Source organism: Doryrhamphus excisus, linkage group LG6, assembly GCF_037039965.1.
Source record: "Doryrhamphus excisus strain RoL-2023G ecotype Guam linkage group LG6, RoL_Dexc_Guam_v1.1, whole genome shotgun sequence".
NCBI classification, from domain to species: Eukaryota; Metazoa; Chordata; class Actinopteri; order Syngnathiformes; family Syngnathidae; genus Doryrhamphus; species Doryrhamphus excisus.
The window spans coordinates 19,352,806-19,378,211 of record NC_136362.1 but is presented as its reverse complement, the minus strand read 5'-3'; the positions used below and the strand labels follow the sequence as shown (position 1 = coordinate 19,378,211).

The following is a 25,406-nucleotide window of genomic DNA, read 5'->3' as shown; positions in this document are numbered from 1 at the left end:
AATATGTGCACATTATCTCTTGCAAAAGTGAGCGATTGTTTATTAACATGCAAAAATCTTGATGATGAGTGAGCTCATTGATATGTATGCACACTTTTAAAAGAGCAGTGGCTTGATGGAAACAGACGTGTTAAACGGTTCGACTACATTCCAAATACCCATGCGTGGCTCGTCGTCATCCAGAACTCTGGAATTGATTTTGTGATCACCTTACACCAAAATACCTGTTTCATTTTCATATTTTCCCCTTACAATGGTTTGACATGTACTGTACTTGTATGTATGTTTGATAGGAGGCTTTAAGACTTGACATGTTTACCTAGAGGCTGTAAGAGTTTCCTTAACATTGCAAAATTTTTGATGGATGTGTGTGTGGTTCGGGAGCATTTCTGTGTAGATCATGTGAAATAAATGATCAGGCATGCACTATTTGTGTGCTTGCGTCTGTGTGTGAGTGAGAGGGCAGTGGCTAAAGATTTCTCAGTGCAAGAAAGCTTGCAAGCAGCTGCTCTGGCCCCCCCTCTCATTTGCCAGAATTTACAGTGGCTTTGGCTCCATGAAGTATTTACGAGCTCCCAAAACACCGCTCTCGCGCATACATGCATTTTAGGATGAGGAAATGAAAACCTACCTCATGTTCCCTTCCTGTAACAAATATCCCACACACTAGGTACAGAAACGTTACCCAAAACCCTGATTAGAAACAAAAACATCTGGTCTCCTATTGAAGAGGAATGCAGTAATGCAAAGTGTATGTGCTATATATTTACATTACCCAGCCATAAGGGACAGGTTCAGGTACTTACCCTGTTAATATCTTACTTACTTTTTCAAGATGGACTTCCTAATTGATAGACCGTCTTCCAGATCCACCTCATTGGCCATAAACAACAGCCTCTTCCCTGAATGGTCCACACCCACAAAATCCCGCTGCTCAGCTGTACAAAAACATATAATCATCAAGCTTTAAAAATACCGTATTTTACATGCCAAGTGAATTAAAACATTTAATTTAAAAGTCAATTCAACACCTACAGTATAGGGACAAAGCTAAGCCTGAGGATGATGTCAATTGAGTGTCTGCATCACTGAAGCATTTTGAAGTTACCTGTTTTCTTTTTGCCCTTCTGGCCTGGGACCGTCTCTGTGAATTCATGGGCTTTGCTCATTAGCATGGCCAGCGTTGCATCATGGGCTCTGAACAGATCAACCACCTCATGAAGAGCCACATCGGTTATCAGATCACAGCTCAACACCAGGATGTCCGTCTTAAGTGGAGGGATGACAAGAGAGGAAAATAAGTTTTCTATACTACTACTACTATATTGCCAGCAGACAGTTTCAACAAATTTAACAACATATGATTTCTACACCTAAAAAAATAATGCAGATTGCTTTGGGGCCTAGAGACAAAATATCAGTGAATCATGTTGAGTATCTTAGCTACTCAGTGATATGTAAACTAAAGTATGCTTAAACAGTGTATCAATATACCACTTGTGAGCTCCATTAAGATATCGCTTACAGTGCATTGGTGACCATCAGTCATTTGAACAGACCTCCACTGACATCACGTCTGAATGCGCACAAGTACGTGATGGAACTTGTGCATGTGTGCCCACACTTGAGTCTCCATTGGTAGTACCTATTTGTCTGTGCAGTGATGCGGGCTGTCAGCATGAGGGCTAATCCTAGCATTAGCACCCACCGCCTTATTGATGGAGATATCTCTACTATGTCTACAATGGAGGAAAGCCTTAGATTTGAAGTGGCCATGATGATGTTACTGCATCAATAAGTTATTCCTACTTATTAAGCTGCATAATTATATCAACATGAAGCTAAATTATTATTGTTAAAAAAACTAACTAAATTAATACTTGTTTTGGTCATAATGTGCACTACAGTGAGGGGGCAGTATCAGTGTGAGTGATGGAAGGGTATCGATGGGGTCAACAGTCATGTAGTTGACCTGGTGGCAACTTATAGCATGGCCTGGTCTGGACGTGGCGACAGGAAGCTGCCACAGCAAAGCTGCAGGCGTCTGCAGGAGATCTACTGACACGGCGACCCAAAGACCTTTCAACTCTCCTCTCCGTCTAAGACACAGGAAGGCTGGAATACATGCGCTAAGACAGAACACACACATGCACACTCACGCAGGCGACGGCAGAGTGGAGTCAGCTGGAGAGACGGAGACACTTTGGCCTTTCAACAGCCACAATTTCTGGACAGGTCAGGACCACACACATGCTGCCACACACAAACAGTCGCAGTGTCTTTTTTTGAAAATTGCTTTCTCAATAAAAGCTTTTCTTACAGGACTCCCATCAATACAATATATTCTGTATCCAACATCATATTGGAACGTCTATACGGATGTTCAAATGACGGTGAGGATTATCGATTACATCAGCAAACTCAGCATCACACATGCAGTCAGGACTTGTGTCATGTGACGACTTTACAGAGTGTCGGAAATCACAGAACTATTCAACACTACCCACAACTGCCATGTGCTACAGTGTCCTTGAGCATTTTAAAGGATCTGGTACTACAGCCACAGTACAAAGCAATGTCGTGTTGATTGCTCTCTTTTTGATTCAGGTTTCATTTAACGCGTCTATTTACTGCTTTTTGTACGTCCTCCCTGTGTTTTGTATACCTGTGTAAGTGACTTTAGTGTTCATTTATGTACACGTTCTGTCTTAACACTAAATTTAACATGCGTGTCATCGGAACGAAACTCATTCATAACCTGTGGACCACCTTTATTGTTCACATTCCGAGTGGGTTACACAACATGGTTCTGATATCTTTCACTATATTAGACCATGAAAATGCAGTAACGCTGCTGTTGTTGACGGAAGTAGCGTTGACAGAGGTGGGCTATATGAAATCAATACGCGTAGGGTCTTGAGACACATGCTAACTTGCAAACTAGAGAGCTAGCGACCTAAACGGTAGCCTTCAAGTTATTTCCTTTAAATTTAAATAGCCAAAAACTTACCACTTCCACACATAGGGAGGATAACTATTAACAGTTATTTAACCTTTAACATGAACATTAATCAAACGTAATAATTTTTTCTGGGTACATGATACCATACAGCATCCATATCAAACTTGCGCGGGCCGCACTAACATTAAACTTTCATATCAAGGCGGGAGCCTAAAACTAGTGTCCTGCGGGCCACATTTGGCCCGTGGGCCGCATGTTTGAGACCCCTGTTTTAAATCATCAGAATATTACATGCAATCATCAATCTACTTGCTAATGCATGATCATGTATATAAAACCACACAACCTTAGAGTTTTTTGTAGAGGGCTTCATTGTCAAAATACGGAGGTCTGCCTAGAGGGGGTTAATTTTTGAAGGTGCTGCAAGACAGCCATGAGTGATAGCTATGAAGGGCCGTCATCATGTGGGCAAACCACTCTTCGTATGCAAATTAGTTTTTGTTTGTGAAAAATACACATTTGTTTGTTCAAAATCATGAAAATGCAGTTTTAGAAATCCCTACAGGTTTGTTCAGGACATGTTTATCATTCAGACATTCAGGTGCCATTCTTGACCAAATGTCTCTCTCTCTCTTCACCTTTTGTCATGCGACTTGAAGGTCGACAAACATTTGTAGACCACAACCTGAGTCCGCCTGGATACACTCAGGTTTGCCAGGTGATTAAAACCAAGTGATAATAAAAATGTCCAAGAGGCTTTGAGCATACAAAGCTCTAAAAGTGCACAATAAGTACACCTTTCACTCTTTGGGCTTAACGTGAAAGACCATAGCAACATTCAGACACAGGCATCCACCTTTGTGAGAAATCACAAGTCAAAATAAAATAGACTGCTTGTAATCTCTCTTTTCAAGGACTACAACGTCTCCAATGCCCAAGAGTGCAGATGGATTCTTGTAAGTATTATGTTTGATAGGTTACACAAAATCCCACCATAGAAGGTTGTTAGTTTAAGGAGATGTGAGTATGTGTATCTATTCTGTATTCATGCACCGGACTGACAGTTTGAATGATTCGGCTGCTGGGATTTGGCAGGCCATGGTTATGCTCCCTCACTCATCACCCTCCAGTGTGAGAGCGTGTGTAACTCAATGCCTCTAATCTAGCTGGCTGCTCAAAGGATTACCGACTCCAATATCCTCAACGGGAACGTGAGGGAACTTGTCCCACTGGAGTGTGCATGTGTGCGGTTACACTATGGGTTAAGTAAAGGACTCCTGGGCGAGGGGAATAAAAAGAATCTCCATGATTCCATACAAATGCCAGAGGGGGGAGAACATTAAACTTGTCAAAACGCATCTTTTTCAAGTGTTACAATTTAGACATCTTTATACATAAGAGAAAACTCAAACAGTTGTTTGACAGTTAAGAATAGAGGAAGACAAGAAATTTGACAATCAGACAGAATTTGATCAATCTAACACTTGTATCCGTGCGATTGGTTCGTGTAGATACAAAATATTTTGAAGGAAAAGAAGAATGAGTTTCACTGCTGTGGAGTAACCAGCAGAGGGCATGATTAATTTAGACCCACTCAATTTACTGTTTAAACCGGTGGTTCTCAAACAATGTAAGACAGTGAGCCCCTACTTAGAGGCCTCCCCGACTGGGGCCTATGTTGTGACTTTTCTGCACTCCTTCTGCTCTCAACCAAGGAACAAATAACATTTACAGCTGAATACCCAGCATAGTGGCTTTAAAAATATGTGCTTTCTTTATTTTTCTCAAGCTGCTGCACATCCCTTAAGTCTTCGAGCCCACCTCACACGGTGCAAATCCCTAGCCTAAACAGAATGTAATGAAAATCGCATAATTTAACTGAAAAGGGACTGTTTGCAAATGTTCAAGAAAAAATGTACTTTTTGAGGATGAAACATGAACACATATTTATTTCCCTTTTTGGTGCATTGTAATGAGAGAACGTGTTTGCATGATCCAGCCAACATTGCACATATTGGGACCTCTTTTGATGCTTTAGCCCAAACAAAAGACACCAAGAGTGTTCCATTTACATAACTGACCTGTATATTAACCAAGCTACAGCGATATTTACCTAGAAAAAATTAAAAACGATATTTATCTGGCGGAGTAACACAAAGCCTTGTGTCACTCACAGACAACAGACGTACAAATGGATGCTACTGGCTCTCAATTTTGCTAGGAAGACTCAATAAGAGCATTTTTTTTAACCTGAGGACCGGAGCACACAGCCATCCCAATGAGACCTCACATGGTAAGCGTCGTGCTGTTTCTACGCTGCTGTTGTTGACGAAAGTAGCGTTGACAGAAGTGGGCAAATATATGAAATCAATACGCCTAAAAAGGAAGTTTTGGTAATGTTTTAAATCATCAGAATATTACATGCTATCATCAATCTACTTGCTCATGCACAATAATGTATATAAAACCATACAACCTTAGAGTTTTTTGTAGAGGGGTTCATTGTCAAAATACGGAGGTCTGCCTAGAGGGGGTTAATTTTTGAAGGTGCTGCAAGACAGCCATGAGTGATAGCTATGAAGGGCCGTCATCATTTGGGCAAACCACTCTTTGTATGAAAATTAGTTTGTGTTTGTGAAAAATACACATTTGTTTGTTCAATCTGCTCTTTTTTTTACCAGAAGGGATCACAGCGTATTGCATGACTGTTTTAAATATATTATTTGTTAATTAATTTGCCGATTGGCCAAATTTTTTTGTAATTTTTATTTGTTGAGCAGGTATCGTCTGGTTGGAAATGACACAAAAAAGTGCCTTCAGCTAAAACAAAGAGCTCTAAACTTTACACTACCTCATACTAACACATCATCTTTGCCACGGGAGGTACGTTTGAGGAGCCTACATAGCCCAAACACAAGTGGTGTACAGATGTGCTCCACTACAGGATGAGAATAAATAAGTGAGCTGGCAAAGTACTGCATCTAAACTCTGACCTCATCTGTTTAGAGAATTGGATGAAGGGATGGGTAACAGAATCAGCAAGTAGGATACAGAGGTGTGGAAAGTGACATTGAGAGGTCGGGTATACCATGTCAGCATATGCAGTATGCGTGTGCGTGTTTATTTCCATTGCCTGTGAACATTGTCATAGATGTTTATAGTTATTTGTATTTATGTACTCTGTCGTTATGTCTCATATGGCGAATTACTTCAAACATGATGTAATTCATGATGTGTATGCATCACACACACCTTGATCTTCTGCTGGATGTGTCGGAGAGCGTCGGCTGTGCCCATGTCGCCATCTTCCTGGATACAGACGACATCGAGTTTCATCTTTACCTCCAGCTTCAGTTTCGGGTCTGTGCTCATCATCTTCTGGACCTCCTTGGTGGTGATCACAATCACCTCTAAAGTCAAAGCACAACACAAACGCTAAATATCAATGTGAAGTATATGAAAATGTATTTTTTTGGGGAAGCATGACACACAAAAATGTATTCCATTGAACATAACAGGACTGCAAAAAAACAGTAGGGGAAAAAAACGCCATTTTGATTCACACTAACATGCTATCTAATTTCAGAATAATGCGAGCCAATCACAGGGCAAATATAGACAAACAACCATTCACACTCACATTCATACCTATGGACAATTTGGAGTCGCCAATTAACCTAGCATGTTTTTGGAATGTGGGAGGAAACGGGACCACCCGGCAAAAACCCATGCATGCATGGGGAGAACAGAGATGTCCAAGTGGAGAGTTTGAACCCACATCTTCCCGAACTCCTGCCTGTGTGGCCAACATGCTAACCACCCCTCCACCGTACGGCCTAGGTGTTAGATATATGTCTTACATTGAAGTTTTACCCATTTTAACAACAGTGCAACCTCTAAGGTCCGCAATGTAATCTACGTACAATCTGCACAAAAAGGCAGAAGCATGTACAATTACACGACCACTGCAATGAAGTTAAGATTGCTCATGTCAGATGGCCATTAGATTATGGCACATTTAAATCCCTAAATTAAGTTTCACTTCGAGAGATAATAACATGACCAGACCTCTTTAATGCGTCTTGGAATTGCTGCCTTATCTGTTTAAAATGGTTTGTGTAATACGTTTGCTCACTCGCTGTGTTAGCCCAGTAAAACTAAATTGCAGGCCTTTGGCTAACTGGCTGCACACAGTAAAAACTGCTGCCCACACATGGTGATTATATATAGAAACTTACTTTTATTTAGGGCAGTGAGGAGCAAACAGCTTTTTTACAATGACCAGCCGTGTTTACTGGCAGGAACAGTGTACTGCAACAAATCCCTTTATAAGCCCAGAGTTTCTGGATCGACTGCATGTCGCAACACAAAAGGCCAAAACGCTGGAGCGTAACTGGAATCAGGAAACAAACAAACAAACGCACATCCGCTCACACCTGACAATCACTGATGAAGTGCTGACAAGCTGGTGAAAATAAAATCAGACTTGCAGCTTCATTGTAAGCTTGGAGCCAAAAGAAATAATAAAAATAGGTAATATCCAAGAATCAAACAGGATGACGTAGACTAGATTTTACAATGTTGCGTTTTACTTTAATTGAGAGAAAGATATCTACATATATGGTCATCTTTACACTCATATAACCCAATATAGTCAACATAAGGTATTTAAGACAAAGATAGGACTTGTGCTTGTGTATGCTGCTATAAATGTGTTCCTCTGGGAGCAGAGTGAGTGGCGGACAGGAAGTGACACAGAGGGTTCAGAGGTGAGTTTCAGCTTGGTAGGTTATGGGGATTATTGTGCTTGTTGTTAGATAATACAAACCTGCGAGAGGGCTTTTATTTCGATGCAGACCTACCAACATGTACACATGTATAATACTCAACTCTGGAATATATTTGTTGCATTTTCCTGGTTTCAATTTCAAGTTCAGTCTTTAAAGTACAGATGAATGAAAATAAATATTATCAGATTCTCTAGTATTTCAAATCAGGGGGCGCTGAAAATCTTCTGTCCCTCAAGAGGGGCCATGACGGAATTGAGAAGTACTGGTTTACCACAAGAATACTACATTATAACAACATTTATAGGTCGGAAAAGTGGAAAAAGAAAAATAATATATTTTTGAAAAACCATAATATAGAGTGAAGCCGCAAAATTTGGACTGCTAAATGGTGAGGGATGACGGTAGTCACCATAGCAAAGAAGCAAGCGTAAAAGTTCTCACCTTCAAAGCCTACCCTCTCCAACAGGTTTAGGGGGTACCACATGAGGGGCTTGTTGCCAACCGGCAGCATCGCTTTGGGGGTGTTGTAGGTCAGATCAGTCATCCGAGAGCCCCCGCCGGCTGCCATCAACACTGCCTGCAGCTCCATTATATCTGCTGGCAATGGCTGAAATACATCAATTTTATTAACTCACTTTAACATGTTTTTAAAAAAAATCAACATTCAGAGCAAATAAGTTAAGTATCAGTTTTGCTGATAGCAAAATCATTGAATTATTTTGTTTTTAATTGGCAGATGATTATTATAATCAGAATAAAACACGTGACGGGACAAATTTTAAGCAAACAACTTATTTGTTAATACAAACAACAATATCAGTGTAACAATATTTTAAAATAAATTATAACCTTTTATAGCATAATACAAATTGCTCAATAGTTGCTATTACCCAACCCCTCACTATACCTAATGTCCACTTTGTTTTGGCATGGATGGAGACAGCTAAACCGTGGAAACATAACATGAAAGTCCCCCCCAATGGAGGAACCAAAAGTTACACTCTTGTCCTATAATAAATGAGTATAACAATTAGCCCACCACCATATGGTGATGATGGTATAATTCCCATGTGTTGTGTAACAAATGTCACCAGAAGCCCACGGGATGAATGATGAAATGTATGAAAGGAAGATGTAACCTTTAGCAGGCTAACGTGAGCGTGGAGACACCACATGGAAATTACACGACATTTAGACGACTAAATAAATCAACCACAAACACGTGTTTACCTTTTAGTGACTCCTAAATCCCCGATGAGCTGTCAGCAGACTGAAGAGATGGCGCACACATGTAAGTACAAGTGGCTGCTGTGAGGAGTTGTTAGCCCTTTGGCTAACAGTTAGCAAGGCAGCATGAAGTAACAGAGCTGCTGCCGCATCCGTGGAAATGTGTCTAAATGTCTAAAACTAACACGCTTTAGTAAGGTTAAATGCGACACACTGAGAGAAAAGATATGAAGATAAAACCAGACCACGAAACAGCACAACACGTCTTCTGCTGACAGGTTGGTTTCATTATAATATGTCCGACTGGGAAACTAGTCCGCTGACAAATTGTTCCGCTAAGAGCAGCAGCAGAAACGCGAGTAAAAAAAAAAACAAATGAAAACGCCACTACAAGAGTAGTCTATTATAATACAAATATCCTGAATATTAAAATGTAATCATAGAAATTACTTAAAATACTTTTTTCTTTCAATCAAATCTGTATGTTTGTAAATATAAATAGAGCCTGTGGTAACAAACTACAGAAAATAATATTATTATTATAAACTTTGCCTATTATAATGAAAAAATATAAATAAATAATAAACATGCCCGGCGACCCTCTGCAAATCCTCCCTTGACCCACCTTGTGTGACTTTGGACTTGAACGTCTGGGATCTGTTTCTTAAGGGGGGTACTTGTTGTTTGGACTGTTTTGGACTTAATGCACCTTTGGAAAGCTGCATTAATTTTGGACACGCTGTGCATCCACGTGGCGCCCTCATGTCCGGCTTCTAGGCTCCGTCGCACCAACGGCGCCTCTGACAAAGTGCGTCCGACAATGAGCGCTATCCCTCGGGCAGGCAAGGTTGCCACACGTCCGGCTTCTCCTGAGCTCCACCGCACTAGCGATGCTACGTTACCACTCTGAGTCTGGGTCTCCAGCCAGGAGATCATGAGCTGCCAGTAGCTCCTAAACTTAGCTCCTTATTCATTTATTATCAAATCCTATACCCACTATATTAGAAGGTGGGGTTCGTACGTAATTAGGAACCACTTTGGGCATGTGACCAATCACAGTGGAGTGGGCGTGCCTGCAGGTGGGCCTTGAGTGGAACAAATTAAAACAGACCATTTTGGCAGGAAACCCAAGGAAAGCCGGAATAGGTACAGATTCTGTAAGATCTAAAAGGTTTTCTGTGTAGGTTATTGTGTGTAGCTGCTCTATAGGAGTCCACAACTCGATACAAAGGGTTGAACAATGATCATAGTAGGTCCCTTTTAAGATTTCAACTGTTAAAACAAAATATATTCATTATTAATAAAGCATCTTATTGTCAAGATGTTGATGTATAGATAGCGTAGCACATTTTATATTGACGTACACTGAATTGCTTTTAGCGTTTTTAATGCACAAAATGAATCAAAATGGCCTTTTTTGGTACACAGGCTTTGGTAGAAAACATCTGGACACGTCTGGCTTAGGTTTTGTGAAAAGTAACAATAAAAAAGGCTGCCTTTAAACAGTCTATGTGAGGTGCATGAAAAACATGATTGATATCCTGATGGAGATTTCTCATCATGGAGAAATAAAGACCTGACATTTTTGCATGCTGTCAACATGCAGCTAATTTGTCAATCGGAGACACCGGTCCAAGCAAACGCACTGAGAAGCAGAGGGAGAGACAAGCGTGCACGTCTGGACACATAATGACTTGTAATGGAGCCTTAAGATTTCCTTCGGCTCTCCTCCTCTCCTGCTTGGCCCTGCTGCAGCATCTTGTAAATCATTCTCAATTCAGTGAAACAAGCCAGTTGGATTAGCTCACTTCAGATCATAAACATTTTCAGTCCAGACCACCCAGGGAGTGTGCAGAGCTGCGGCAAGAGTGTTCGGCTGCACAAACACGACCAAATGTGGTCTTGCACATTGCATGTTTGCAAACTCATATATTGCATTATGTACATGTGTTCGTGTATGTGTTTGCCAGTGCGGCGTGGGTCCTCACCGCTGCCGTGGAGACCAAAAAAAAAAGGCCCAGTGTCAGAGAATAACACACGCGCACATAAAACCAGATAATAAAGATGTCTTATGCTTGTTGGCAAACAGCACTACACACGTTTATTTAGTGCAAAAAGACATTCCTTTTTAGAGATCTGACCATTTAAACTGCCTTTAATTACTGTTAAATGTATTATCCACACAACCGCAGTATTGCACAACCGTCTTTGTGTTTTTCCACAATAAAAATCATTTTGTTGCACAAGAGGGAAAGCAGATTTGATCAACACCACTTCTTATAAACCAGCAAAAGGTGCACTGTGTTTCCATGATTTAACAGTTCTCATTACAACACAAGGCCTGTATCATAACCTGGAAGTATGGGTGGATTTTGAAAAGGGGGAATGTTTGGCCGGCTCCCCATACACATTTAACCTGTGAGCACTTTTATTTCTCTAGAGCAATTGAGTTGCAGCTCCTAAGCGATACTGACATGCTATTACCTTAAATCATGATTGTTGTATATTGAAACGATCCAACAAGGCCGGATTACCCACACTGTTCTGTAGGTGGGTCAGCGTGGGCAATTCAAGCGCTCCTTTTTCGTGACATCCTGCAAACTACCACTGAGCTCACTTATCAACCAACATGGCGTCGATAGTGTGGGACAATGAGGCAAAAAGCCCAATTGAGCTTCAACACATCAAACCTTATGAGCAACCTGAAACACCAGCATCACAACTGCCCTTTGTGGAATTTCACCCATCATCCACAATCCTTATGTGACACATGAGCACATATTCTACATAGAGAAAAACAGGTAGCACGAGGGAGCTAATAATCCTCTATTAAGTCTTTAATCTTCATTTATTCATTCATTCTTTATCGCTTATCCTCACGAGGGTCGTGGGGGGTGCTGGAGCCTGTCCCAGCTGTCTTTGGGCGAGAGGCGGGGTACACCCTGAACTGGTCGCCAGCCAATCAGGGCACATATAGACAAACAACCATTCACACTCACAGTCATACCTGTGGATAATTTGGAGTCGCCAATTAACCTAGCATGTCTTTAGAATGGGGGAAGAAACCGGGGTACCCGGGGAAAACCCACACATGCACGGGGAAAACATGTCTTTAATCTTGAAGATTTAAATTATATTTGTGTTCTGATTAAATGTGAGTGGCAATTCCCCCTAAAGTTTGGTGTTATTGTTGGTGTTTTTGTATTTCGGATACTGTTTTATCATGATAAACCTTCCCCTTCAATCGGGTATTATATTCATATGTAGACTTAAACCATGCCATCGTGAGTGGACCAAAAAAGATGAAGCTCAAATTCAATCAATTCATACATACATACAATAATGATCAATAATTTATCAGCATTGTGCACTCTGTTTGCGCTCATTCTGTGCATCTCAATTATTGTATACTGTACATCAAGAGCGAACGCTAGTATAAAAAAGCATTTAATTGACTGCAAAGCAGTATACCTTAATGCTGCATTACAATGCATTACATGATTGCCCAGTTTGCCATTGCATCCATTCCTCAAACTTTCCTACTTTCCTGTAGAATAATGTGCAACAGTAATTTCATATTGTCTACAGATCATAACCAGCATGAATCTAAACATAACTTCACACGCCACCATGTATGATGAACTTTCTAGAACATTCCAGGAGTTTATTGTTCAATTGTCTGACAGATTTGAAGACCGTTTGCAGCTTCATGACTCTAAGTTGTGTGCCCCGTTTGACCTTGGCAAACATATGACAATTGTGTGTGTTGTCTAACTAAGTATTGTTTTCAACATTACATTCTAAAGTTGTTGTTGATTTATGTCATCTTTTGCCCCTCCCGCCTTCGTGCCCTAATGATGGGTTGCATTCAAGTACATGAAAATGACCATGCGTCCTTTTCCAACAATAATATTCAAGGAACCATAAAAAATGCATGAGCTTGGGGCATAGCTTTAAATGTCCCTGTGTATCTACTTAATGTATGTACATTGGCTCACACCCATGACCTCATACTTAAAACACACAAACCTGTGTTTCTATGACACAGGGTGGAAAGTACCGTATATAGCTTCTTTTTATGAAATGCTATAATTTGTAATGAAGGCTGATTATCCTTTTCAAGAAGAATACACTAAAGCAGGGGTCTCAAACATGCGGCCCGCGGGCCAAATGTGGCCCGCAGGACACTAGTTTGAGGCCCCCGCCTTGATATGAAAGTTTAATGTTAGTGCGGCCCGCGCAAGTTTGATATGGATGCTGTATGGTATCATGTACCCAGAAAAAATTATTACGTTTGATTAATGTTCATGTTAAAGGTTAAACAACTGTTAATAGTTATCCTCCCTATCTGTGTGGAAGTGGTAAGTTTTTGGCTATTTAAGTTGAAAGGAAATAACTTGAAGGCTACCGTTTAGGTCGCTAGCTCTCTAGTTTGCGAGTTAGCATGTGTCTCAAGACCCTGCAGTTGCGCAATATGTTGTAAATAAAAAGAGTATAAATGTGACTATAGTCGTGTTTTGTCATGTCTACAGGGCTCTAATAATGCTTTGTTCATTTTAATCTGAAAAAAATAATTTGTCTACCCACCAACTATATGTGGTTTCTTAAGTTTTCATTATTTGCCGTTTTATTGTTATTATTATATTTATTTATTACTGATTGATTGATTTTCTTTATTCTTGATTTGTTTATTTATTTTTCATCTTATTTTGTGCAGAAAAATAAAAATTAAGATATTTGAGAACAGTGGAATGTTTTATCAGAGCTTTTATTGTAGAAAATCGGAACCAAAGCGCTGACAAAGTTTGTTTATTTTTCTGTTTTTAATAAATGTGTTTTTTTTTGGGGGGGGGGGACAGATGCGGCCCAGCCTTGCCCAGACCCTAGCTCCAGTGGCCCCCAAGTAAATTGAGTTTGAGACCCCTGCTTTAGTCAGTTGAAGGAAATTTTTCCCATGAGCTTCAATCCTTATGTGTCACTTGAATGCATGTCTTTTGGGACACACCTAGTTTGACTATAAAACCCTCTAAAAAAACAGCAATAATATTCAATTTAATTCACATTAACCAAGCTACAGCGTTATTGTAAACGCTAACATCGACAACTAGAGTATGTAACAACAGCCCTTTTGTATCATTTTTTTTCTAATTATTATTCCACTGTTATTCCAGGTAGCGTCGTGGTACATGCTTCTGCCGTCCATGCTAGAGGGCCAGGGTTGCGACATGAAGGGTGTTTATGCTTTGTTTGGGTTGACTTTATATGCTTGGTTCTGGGTTTATTTTGGTGTTGGCGTTTGTTTGGTGAAAAGTTCAGAGAAGGTCAAAATACTTCAACAAAGAGAGAAACAAATTACAATCACCCAAACCCAAAGGGGAAAGTACAAAATACCAAATGTACACAAAGTACGTTACGACTAATCCAGTAGGGGAATTTGATACATTCCCTTTCCTTTTTGTCGTCTGACGGGAAGAACACAGAACTGTGAAACACTTTAACAATTCAGAAACCAAATGGACATTTTAGTCAAAGAAATGACCATTTCTAGAAACACGGTTAATACACAAGGTTTGGTGACCATACTGTATATTACATTTGACCGCTGGTGGCTGCATTGGGGACTGTATGGAACCCCGGGCTCAATCTGAATCTGTTGCGGCGCTGGTCCTGATCCAACCGGCTTGCCACAAAATGCCACTCACATTGACTCTGGTAGACGCAGCGAAGGGCTTGACCAGAGAGGGCTCCGGCTGTCTGAAAAAAAAAAGTTAGAACCGAAACTGACTCCTTCCTTTGTGCTGTACGGCTACCGGAGACTGAGCTGCACTGCATGGAGCGAGTGTGAGCCTACAGCATCCATATCAAACTTGCGCGGGCCGCACTAACATTAAACTTTCACATCAAGGCAGGGGCCTCAAATGTGGCCCGTCCTGCGGGCCACATTTGGCCCACGGGCCGCATGTTTGAGACCCCTGCTATAAGGTATATTGGACTTACACAAGAAGGTCAGAGGCAAGATCGTGGGCAGAAAACTCTGATGTCATCCCGATACTGTAAAGGTATCTGCATGTTCTGAACTCCTGTTTCTATGCCAGTGACCTACCGAGTAGATTAATGTTGCTTAGAGGATTTGTAATTCTTCAGACAATCTAGTTTATTAAACAACCAAAATCTTATTGAGCAATCGTGTCAGGTTTAAACCCCAACACTTGTAAAAAACACTGCCTGTACAAAAGAAGACACAGAGAGATGAGTTTCTTTTTACTTGCAAGGAGAGTGATCAGGAACCGTTCAGTAACAATTCGCCACCTCACTCTGAAGCAGTTCCTGCCCTCTTGCCTTTTTATTGAAGGAAGGCCCTGGTTACAATCAGTTTTCTGAGGGAAGGGGGGTTTAATTATTCCAGTTGAAACCAGTTTCTTTGTACAACATGTTATCCATAATGTGTGGACACCTCATCCTTGACATGTGATTCTCTGGTGATACATATACACACACACATACACCTTGAGGTCATATCTACTTCTGACCCGTGCCTATGTCCCACGAGGGTGTTAAAACTATCTGCTGGGGAATGTTCTGTCATGTTCTGTTTTCCCTTAATCATGATGTACACCACAAGTGCAGGCGTCACAGCGTTAATCTTACATTGTTATGTGAGTGATATGAAGCACATGTACAGCGTTAATCTTACTTTGTTATGTGAGTGATACGAAATGTTTGTAGGTCATAAAGAAAAATAGGTCATAAGAATATAGTAAAAATAGGTCATAAGAATATAGTAAAAATAGAATAACTTTATGTACAATTATTCCAACATTTCCCTCCTGTTTATTCATTTTGCAATATATTCTCCCATCCTCCGTTGACCTCTTCTTTTTAGATTTTCAGTCCTGGCAAGTCCGAAAAATGCCATGATGTTTCATCATTTATCTCTTCAGTTTCGGTGTCTTCATTGTCGCTGTCTTCTTGGGGCTCCCCTTTTGGAGTAAGGAGCTCATATATTTCTGACACCTCTTGCTTAATTGGTTGGATAGCAGTGGTGATTAGCCTGGTGCACAAAAACTCTAATGCAGGGAATGCAACAACATCCACATAAGGTGAGAATAGCTGCAAATACAGCGATTAACATTAAAACTGACATTATCAGTTGTTTATATTTGCCAAATACGTCTCCAAAACCATCCCACATTGACGTGTCAACTCCAGAATGGTCTTTCATCTTGCTGTTAAGGGACCTTAGACCTTCTAAGGCCTTGGTGAGACTCCCGTCCGCTGCCGTGTTGTTCGGAATGAACGTACCGCACTGATCACCAAAAATGGCACATACTCCGCCCTTCTCCGCCAGGAGCATGTCAACAGCAATTCTGTTTTGGAAAGCCATGAGGGAGGTAGCTGACAGTTGTTCATGGATGGCGGAGAACCCTCTTTCAGTGTTGTTTCCTAATTTCTGCACGTTATAGTGGATGTAGTTGATTCTGTCTACATTTTTGTTAATTGTGCACCACCAGCAAATCGATGATTCAAAACCTGCTGCTATCTGGTTGACTAATTTGTATTTATCAGGGACTCCTCTTGGAACTCCAATACTGTCTATGTAGGTGGGATCATTTTTATCCCACCCTGACACTGATCTCTTTGATTCTGGGTTTGAATGTTATGTCTACCATCTCTATTGATTGACACTCAGTATCATTCAATCTTCCTAATTTGATTCCAACACCTGTTCCGTTTATGCATGAGAAGTTTCCTATAGCTACCTTTTAGAAAATACTGTTTTTGTTTTTCAGTGGAAGTAAGAGGATAGACCTTATCCCATTGTGAACAATTTTTTTTTTTTTTTTTTTCTTATGCAATGGTTTTATTCATTACTTCGATCAAACAATCTATTCCCATAGTTGAAGGCACTACTTGTAACAGTGGTCTGGCTCCTATACATACTACACAATCTCCTTGATTTGACATTTTTGCTGCCTGTTCCACTAGCAGCAGCCAGTTATTGCTTTGTCGTGAAATGCCCGTAGTGGCATGAAACCAATCATCTGTATTTCGAATTACGGCTATTTTAACTCCAGCGTGATGTGTGTAGTTATTTGTGATTGGCAGTTCAACAGGGGTCATGGTTTGATTTTTGCAAATAATTATAGGAAAGTAGGGATCTACCCCAGAAGAGTAGGCCCATAAAAGGAAACCCCAACACGGGGTATTTAAAGTAGTGCCCAATGGTCGGTCATATGGGTTGAGTTTAGCTGAGCTAAAAGCAAATGTCATACTTAATATGGCCCCATGTTTCTTTAACATAATTTTATTATGGAAATGCCTGGCTTCTAATGTGGTACCAGGTGCCCAGTAATCACCTTCCTGGGTGGTAATCAATGTGTCCCAACTTAAATCTAACACGTGTCCAGTAACATACCACCAATAACTAGCATATGTCTCCCCTGACACCTGACGTCTGTTTGTAAATCCTTTCAATGATGATATGGGTATTTGGAGTTCGGTAGTCGAATTTGGGGCTATGGTCATACTACATCTGGAGTTGTTGTATGCCCACCTAATTATCCAAGGTGTTTTAAGGGTCCCCACCCTTCTTTTCTGCATGTTAAGATTTTTTTTATTTTTATTTTTTCCATAGTGGCAGTGACATCACTATTATTGCTCCGATCAGTCCTCCTACTGCTGCTAATTAATTATTTTTATTTTTTATTTTTTTATTTTTATGCGTCTGAGTGATCATCTTACCAGCAGGCTTGCAACCCCTCCTAATAACGCAACAGAGTTGTGGACAATCTTCACCGGTTTGAGACGACTGCAAACTAGAATTACAGCCCCCTTTGTAGCCGGACTTCCTCTGAAGGTTGTTGAGGAGCTACAAATCTACAGCAGATACCACCATGCTATTATCATGACGCAAACAGGTATAGTTAGGGTAAATACTAAGATGGAGATGGATAATTTAGTCATAGTTTATCACTGTAAATTTTTTCTGGAATACCATAGCGTGGAATTATGCCTTTGCATAGAGCTTTAGCTACTGTTAGTGCATCTGGATGTTTTGTAGGAAACAGTTCTATCCATTTTGAAAATGAGTCTATTATCACTAAACAGAATCTTTTCCCTTCACTGTTGTTGAGTTCAATGAAGTCCATGTGTATTTCTTGAAATAAGTATTGTGGTTCTTTGAAATTGGCCACGCCGAGGTCGCAAGCTGCCCTGGGCATTGTGTTTTGCACACGTTAAACACGCTCTACAAAAATTTTCTTTTTTGAATAAGAATTCAATCCCTACGTAGTAAAGTGGGTGTTAATAGCACACTATTGTGCCACAGCACATATCCCTCCTGTTGAGACATGTGTAAAACCATGGCTCAAAATAGCGTCCCACTTATGCAATTTTTTGGCAAGATTGTTTTATTATCTGTCGACATATTAACATTTTTGTCCAGGGTTGCTTTATTCCTTAGCCAGTGGTCAATTTCTTGCTTTGGACTCTGTGTTGCATGTCTGCCAGGATCTCAAAGTGTACTTGTCATTTTTTTCTGTGTTAAGATGGTTCAGTTCCTTTAGTGTCGCTTGTTTTACCATTTTATCAGCGAACATATTTCCTAAAGATATTGGATCCGAATTATTAGTATGTGCCGTGCATTTACATACAGCAATTTGTTTTGGCAATTGCACTGCTTCTAGTAAAGTTGTTAATAATCCTGCATGAGTTACTGGTTTTCCCGTTAATGTTATCATACCTCTGTTTTGCCAATATTGTGCAAAGATATGTACTGTTCAATAATCATATTGGCTATCAGTATAAATTGTCACCTTTTGACCTTTCATTAATTTGCATGCTTCTGTAAGCGCTATGACTGCATAGCCTGTTATTGTTTTTCCCAAATATATATATATATATTTTTTTCTTTGAGGAACCATCTACAAAAATCACCCCTTTTTGTTAGTGTCTGATCTAATAAGTCTGGTCTACACTTTGCAGTTTGTGTTGTTAGCTCATAACAATCACGTGGTTGGCCTTCCTCAGGGAATGGTAGAAGGGTAGCTGGGTTGAGCGTGGTGCATCGCTCAAGTGTTAAATGTGGTTTAGCTTCATTTAAGATTGCTTGTTTTCTGTCTGTTAGAATGGTTCGCCCTTGTCCTGTCAACTGATGGCCTAAATACTTCACTGATTGTTTACAAAATTGTAGTTTGCCTTTACTCACTTTATGGCCCTCTTTCGCTAAATGGTGCAATAAGGCTATTGTGTCTTCTTCACATGACTTCCTACAGGAGGGATGTCATCTACATATAATAATTTCTGGCTTCCATTTGGGGGTTCAAACGTGGACATACTGGCCATCATTGCTTGTGAATAAATTGTCGGGCTTTCACAATATTCTTGTGGTATATATATATATATATATATATATATTATTTATTTATTTATTTATTTATTCCTCTTTTCTGCAAACGTAAATGCGAACCTGAACTTTTCTTTCTCTATTAGAATGGAGAAGAATGCCTGATGTCTACTACGGTGAACCATGTGACATCAGTTGGTAAAGATTTTAACAATGTGTGTGGGTCAGGCATACAAGGTGCTCTTGCCACCACAGCTTGATTTACAACTTGTCCTGTATCATTCTCCATCCCACAGAGAGTGGCACTTTCCTCACTGGGAAAATAGGGATATTACATGGTGGGTTATCGCATTCTACTAAGACTTTAGCTTTTAACAAATCTTCTATTGCTGGTTTTTATTCCTTCTTATGTATTTAGTTTTATTTGGTGTACCTGTACTTATACTATTGGTTCATCATTTGGTTCTGGTTGTATTTGTTAAGACAAGCCTAGTCGTGCTGAATATAGCTTTTGGTTCCTTTTGTAATGGCCTTTGACACAATCACGGGTGAAGTGACCTTCTTCACCGCAATTCCAACATCCAACCTTGTTGGGATAGTTTTGTATATTCTGTCTACCTGTTCCTCTACCTCTTCCTCCAAATCTTCTCCGAGTTGGCATAACCCTTCTTTCGTTACCTTCCTTTTATGTATAAAATGTGTCTGAGTCTTTCTCCTTCATTACTTTTTCTTCATCTTTCTGATACTCATGAAGTAAAATTTCCCTTACTATCTTATAACTCTTCTTTTTTACAACCTTCACTTTCTGCTCCATCTGTTCTTTTTCTTTCTGCTGTCTCCTTCTCCTGCTTTTTCTTTTCTTCTCTTTCCTGCCTTGCCCTTCTTTCACCTTCCTCTCGCTGTCCTGCTATTTTCATCCAGACTTGTGTCTGCTCATAGCCTTCTTTTTTCATTTTCTTCTCGTTTTGCTTACATTTCTTTTTTATGTTTTGTTGTAACTCCCTAATACATGCCGTAGATAATTTTCCGTTGAATTTGTGCTGTTTTATCCAATAATATAGGGGTTCTACTGCTAGACTATCCTCTTTTTCAACTACCTTCCAGTCCTTGCACGGAAGTTCTTCAAGGACTTTTTGTTTTTCTTTACTTTGTCCCTTCCCCCTTTTGAACTAAATTTGGACCCAGTGGTTCTTAACACCTGTCGTGTTCTAACACTGGGGTTATTTTCAACAAGATGGTGATCAACAACCTTTTGTGGTAAAATTCTCTTCAACCTTTTCAGGTGGAATTTTCTTGCCTACAAGCATCCACAAAGGCTCACCATTTGCTTCTTGTTGGTTTGGTATAAAACACAGTTACCTAGTGGTAATTGTATTTTCATTCATACATTCACATTCACACTTTGCGCGCGTTATTTTCCAGCCCAGAGGACTCCGCATATCCTATGTAGAGTTTAACTAGTCTGTTTCAACTAGGGGCGTCTACTCCACCTACGGAATTTAACTGTCGGACCTGATAGAGCCTAGAATTGTCAGGGTTTGTTATTTTACTTTTTTTTCCACATTCACACTTCGCGCGTTTTTATTTTTCCAGCCCAGAGGACTCCGGCATCCTGTAGAGTTTAACTAGTCTGTTTCAACTAGGGGAGTCTACCCTCCACGGAATTTAACTGTCTGACCTGATAGAGTCTAGTATTGTCAGGGTTTGTACTTCGCGTTTTTATTTTTTCTCTTCTTCTTCTATTTTACTCTTCTTCTTCTTCTAACCTGCAGGGTTTGTCTTCTATTTTACTTTTCTTACATTCATTCCTTTTAAACAAAATTTGTACTCACAGTCTCTGCGTCTCTGGATTTCCTTCAACCTTCCGATCCCAGCCCGCAAGAGAGGGACCAGTCCCGGAAAGGGTCTTGATGCTGTGGCCACAGTCTTGCCTGGATCTCGCTTGCCCGCTGGGATCGTCAGGTGTCTTGGAATCCGGCTCGAAGGACCAATAAAATGTCAGGTTTAAACCCCAACACTTGTAAAAAACACTGCCTGTACAAAAGAAGACACAGAGAGATGAGTTTCTTTTTACTTGCAAGGAGAGTGATCAGGAACCGTTCAGTAACAATTCGCCACCTCACTCTGAAGCAGTTCCTGCCCTCTTGCCTTTTTATTGAAGGAAGGCCCTGGTTACAATCAGTTTTCTGAGGGAAGGGGGGTTTAATTATTCCAGTTGAAACCAGTTTCTTTGTACAACATGTTATCCATAATGTGTGGACACCTCATCCTTGACATGTGATTCTCTGGTGATACATATACACACACACATACACCTTGAGGTCATATCTACTTCTGACCCGTGCCTATGTCCCACGAGGGTGTTAAAACTATCTGCTGGGGAATGTTCTGTCATGTTCTGTTTTCCCTTAATCATGATGTACACCACAAGTGCAGGCGTCACAGCGTTAATCTTACATTGTTATGTGAGTGATATGAAGCACATGTACAGCGTTAATCTTACTTTGTTATGTGAGTGATACGAAATGTTTGTAGGTCATAAAGAAAAATAGGTCATAAGAATATAGTAAAAATAGGTCATAAGAATATAGTAAAAATAGAATAACTTTATGTACAATTATTCCAACAAATCGAACAATTAATCAGGTAATACAACATTTACCCATGACCAATGAAAGATTGGTTAGAAACCCAGAAGCCATATAGGCCAAAAATATTGAATTATGTTTTTGTTCAGACTCTACTAAATACTGCTTTGTATTGGGGTATTCTGAGAAATAATTACTTCTATTAAAATGCAGCTTTGTAGTCGAGTTGACTCGCCATCAAACATCTTCAAACGTACCCACAAACCTTCCGTGTGGGTGAAATCACAAAGTGCAAGATGAAAAGAGGTCTTTACTCCTTGTTACAGGAAATGAAGGACTCAGCTATAATTTAGAAATAAAGGAATTGTCTACATCAAAAGCTCATGACAGGGATAGATGTGTTTTTGCCACCTATAATTTTGCTGAAATTACACCAAACAGGCTTGAATAATTAGTAATGTCCCTGCTCTTTGTTAAAACGTATTTGCATTTTCAACAGGAGGACCTTGTTTAGAAAAAAGTCAGCTTAAGCTGAGCATGATGGGCTGCAACAATCAGTGAAAGAGCACCATCTACTGGAGGGTGGGGGTAGTAACTATGACGTTATTGAAACATAACCATAACCGAAGTGAAACATAACCAATCAGCTAAAACAGGGGTCTCAAACTCAATTTACTTGGGGGCCACTGAAGCTAGGGTCTGGGCGGGACTGGGCTGCATCGGGTTTTCCAAAAAAAAAAAAACGCATTTATTAAAAACAGAAAAATGAATAAACTTTGCTTTGGTTTCGATTTTCTACAATAAAAGCTCTGATAAAACATTCGACTGTTCTCAAATATCTTAATTTTTATTTTTCTAAACAAAATAAGATGAAAAATAAATAAACAAATCAAGAATAAAGAAAATCAATCAATCAGTAATAAATAAATAAATAAATATAACAATAATAATAATAAAACGGAAAATAATAAAAACTTAAGAAACCACATATAGTTGGTGGGGAGACAAATTATTTTTTTCAGATTAAAATGAACAAAGCATTATTAGAGCCCTGTAGACATGACAAAACACGACTATAGTCACATTTATACTCTTTTTATTTACAACATATTGCGCAACTGCAGGGTCTTGAGACACATGCTAACTCGCAAACTAGAGAGCTAGCGACCTAAACGGTAGCCTTCAAGTTATTTCCTTTAAATGTAAACAGCCAAAAACTTACCACTTCCACACGGATAGGGAGGATAACTATTAACAGTTATTTAACCTTTAACATGAACATTAATCAAAGGTAATAATTTTTTCTGGGTACATGATACCATACAGCATCCATATCAAACTTGCGCGGGCCGCACTAACATTAAACTTTCATATCAATGCGGGGGCCTCAAACTAGTGTCCTGCGGGCCACATTTGGCCCACGGGCCGCATGTTTGAGACCGCTGCTGTAATGTGTCAAACAGGATAATAACCACAGCTGATACTGATTATTATGATTTTTGCAACAACACACAGCCAAATGTGGCCCGCGGGCCACATGTTTGAGACTCCTGAGCTAAAAGATCCACTTCAATTGGACACAAATGTCAACACATGAAGGTGGCTGGGGGACATGTTTTTGTCCACATGTCCACATGTACCACGCCTCCGTTATGTATGTCGTTCTGCAAGTAGTGCAATAAACCTGAACTAAAAAGTCATTTTAATGTCAAGCTGATAAAAACCCTTAAGTTGGGAAAAAAATTACTTTTGGAGTTTTGTGGAAATATACCCTTGTTTGTGTGTCCACGGCCTTACTGTTATTGAATGAACCCACACAATGGACCATCCCAACATGTACACATGCACACGCAGCAAGCCGCCACGTCCTCCTATAGAGCTGAGCCAAAGCGATGCGACTGCTACTTCATTGTCAAGCCGCTTGACCCACCCCCCCACCCCCCTTCCAAATGTCTACCGCAATCCCTGCTTGCTGGCCCCCACTCTTTTCTCCTGGTTGCCATGGGGACGGCTAACAAAGCCATCACTTTTACCAATTTCCTCAGAGACAGGTGCTGGCACAATGACTGCTTCCTCGCTTGCTGAAAGGGGAAGGGGCAAGAGGGGTGCATGGGAACTTCAGGCTGACACTCTGAGGGCCGTCCAAGTGTCCTCCTCCCCGGGTCCTGCCGAGAAAAAAAGGCTAATTTGTTGTCCCTGTTTTCCCAGGGAGGGGGGATGTAGGAGGAAAGAGGAAGGGGGTGAAAGAGACACAGAGGGTCTGAGGGTGGGAGCACGGCGATGTGGAAGAGGGGTGTCAAAACAGACCGCCTAATATCGGTCTCGCTCCCTGCTTGTTGCTGCCAAATAGAAGCAAAGTCGTCTTTTTTTCTCAGCGCGCCTTCATCTCCTCTGGCTTTCGCCTGCAACATTTCTTTGGTCACAGGGGATAATAGCAGCCATGGCATCGTGACTGAGATGTTTCAATTTAGCCTTCAAGGAGCGGTGCCCCCCCATCCAAAACCCCTGCCACCCTTGTTGTGAGGTCCATGTGTCTATATTTTCATAGTAAATGACTTCTTTGTCAAATAATGGTAAACAGTTGGATTCAATTCAGGCCGGTAGCAAGTAAAGGCTTCCAGCAAAACGCTGTTTGACACATTAAAGCAGGGGTCTCAAACACGCGGCCCGCGGGCCAAATGTGGCCCGCAGGACACTAGTTTGAGACCCCCGCCTTGATATGAAAGTTTAATATTAGTGCGGCCCGCGCAAGTTTGATATGGATGCTGTATGGTATCATGTACCCAGAAAAAATTATTACCTTTGATTAATGTTCATGTTAAAGGTTAAATAACTGTTAATAGTGATCCTCCCTATCCGTGTGGAAGTGGTAAGTTTTTGGCTATTTAAGTTTAAAGGAAATAACTTGAAGGCTACCGTTTAGGTCGCTAGCTCGCTAGTTTGCGAGTTAGCATGTGTCTCAAGACCCTGCAGTTGTGCAATATGTTGTAAATAAAAAGAGTATAAATGTGACTATAGTCGTGTTTTGTCATGTCTACAGGGCTCTAATAATGCTTTGTTCATTTTAATCTGAAAAAAATAATTTGTCTACCCACCAACTATATGTGGTTTCTTAAGTTTTTATTATTTGCCGTTTTATTATTATTACTATATTTATTTATTACTGATTGATTGATTTTCTTTATTCTTGATTTGTTTATTTTTCATCTTATTTTGTGCAGAAAAATAAAAATTAAGATATTTGAGAACAGTGGAATGTTTTATCAGAGCTTTTATTGTAGAAAATCGGAACCAAAGCACTGAAAAAATTTGTATATTTTTCTGTTTTTAATAAATGCGTTTTTTTTTTTTTTTTGGAAAACCTGATGCGGCCCAGCCTTGCCCAGACCCTAGCTCCAGTGGCCCCCAGGTAAATTGAGTTTGAGACCCCTGCATTAAAGTATTTGTATGATTGCTTCATATGCAGATGTTTTCATCAAGCCATTGTTTTGAGG

General features: G+C 40.2%; 1 protein-coding gene across 2 annotated transcripts in view; it reads right to left on the bottom strand.

Annotated features, from left to right (window-relative positions):
- The window catches only part of eif2b3 (eukaryotic translation initiation factor 2B, subunit 3 gamma), a 71,297-nt gene that overhangs the window by 23,872 nt on the left and 22,019 nt on the right, over nt 1-25,406 (bottom strand). The window contains exons 1-5 of one of the 2 annotated variants that reach the window (XM_058066438.2): nt 8,983-9,289; nt 8,194-8,359; nt 6,215-6,372; nt 1,109-1,268; nt 827-938 (exon numbers count right to left, since the gene is read on the bottom strand). In XM_058066438.2, coding sequence (XP_057922421.2) covers nt 827-938; nt 1,109-1,268; nt 6,215-6,372; nt 8,194-8,341 — 578 coding nt within the window. In that variant the 5' untranslated portion in view covers nt 8,342-8,359; nt 8,983-9,289. Of the gene's footprint in view, nt 1-826; nt 939-1,108; nt 1,269-6,214; nt 6,373-8,193; nt 8,360-8,982; nt 9,290-25,406 lie in introns of those variants that run through there. The other variant, XM_078791621.1, reaches the window with a different exon arrangement.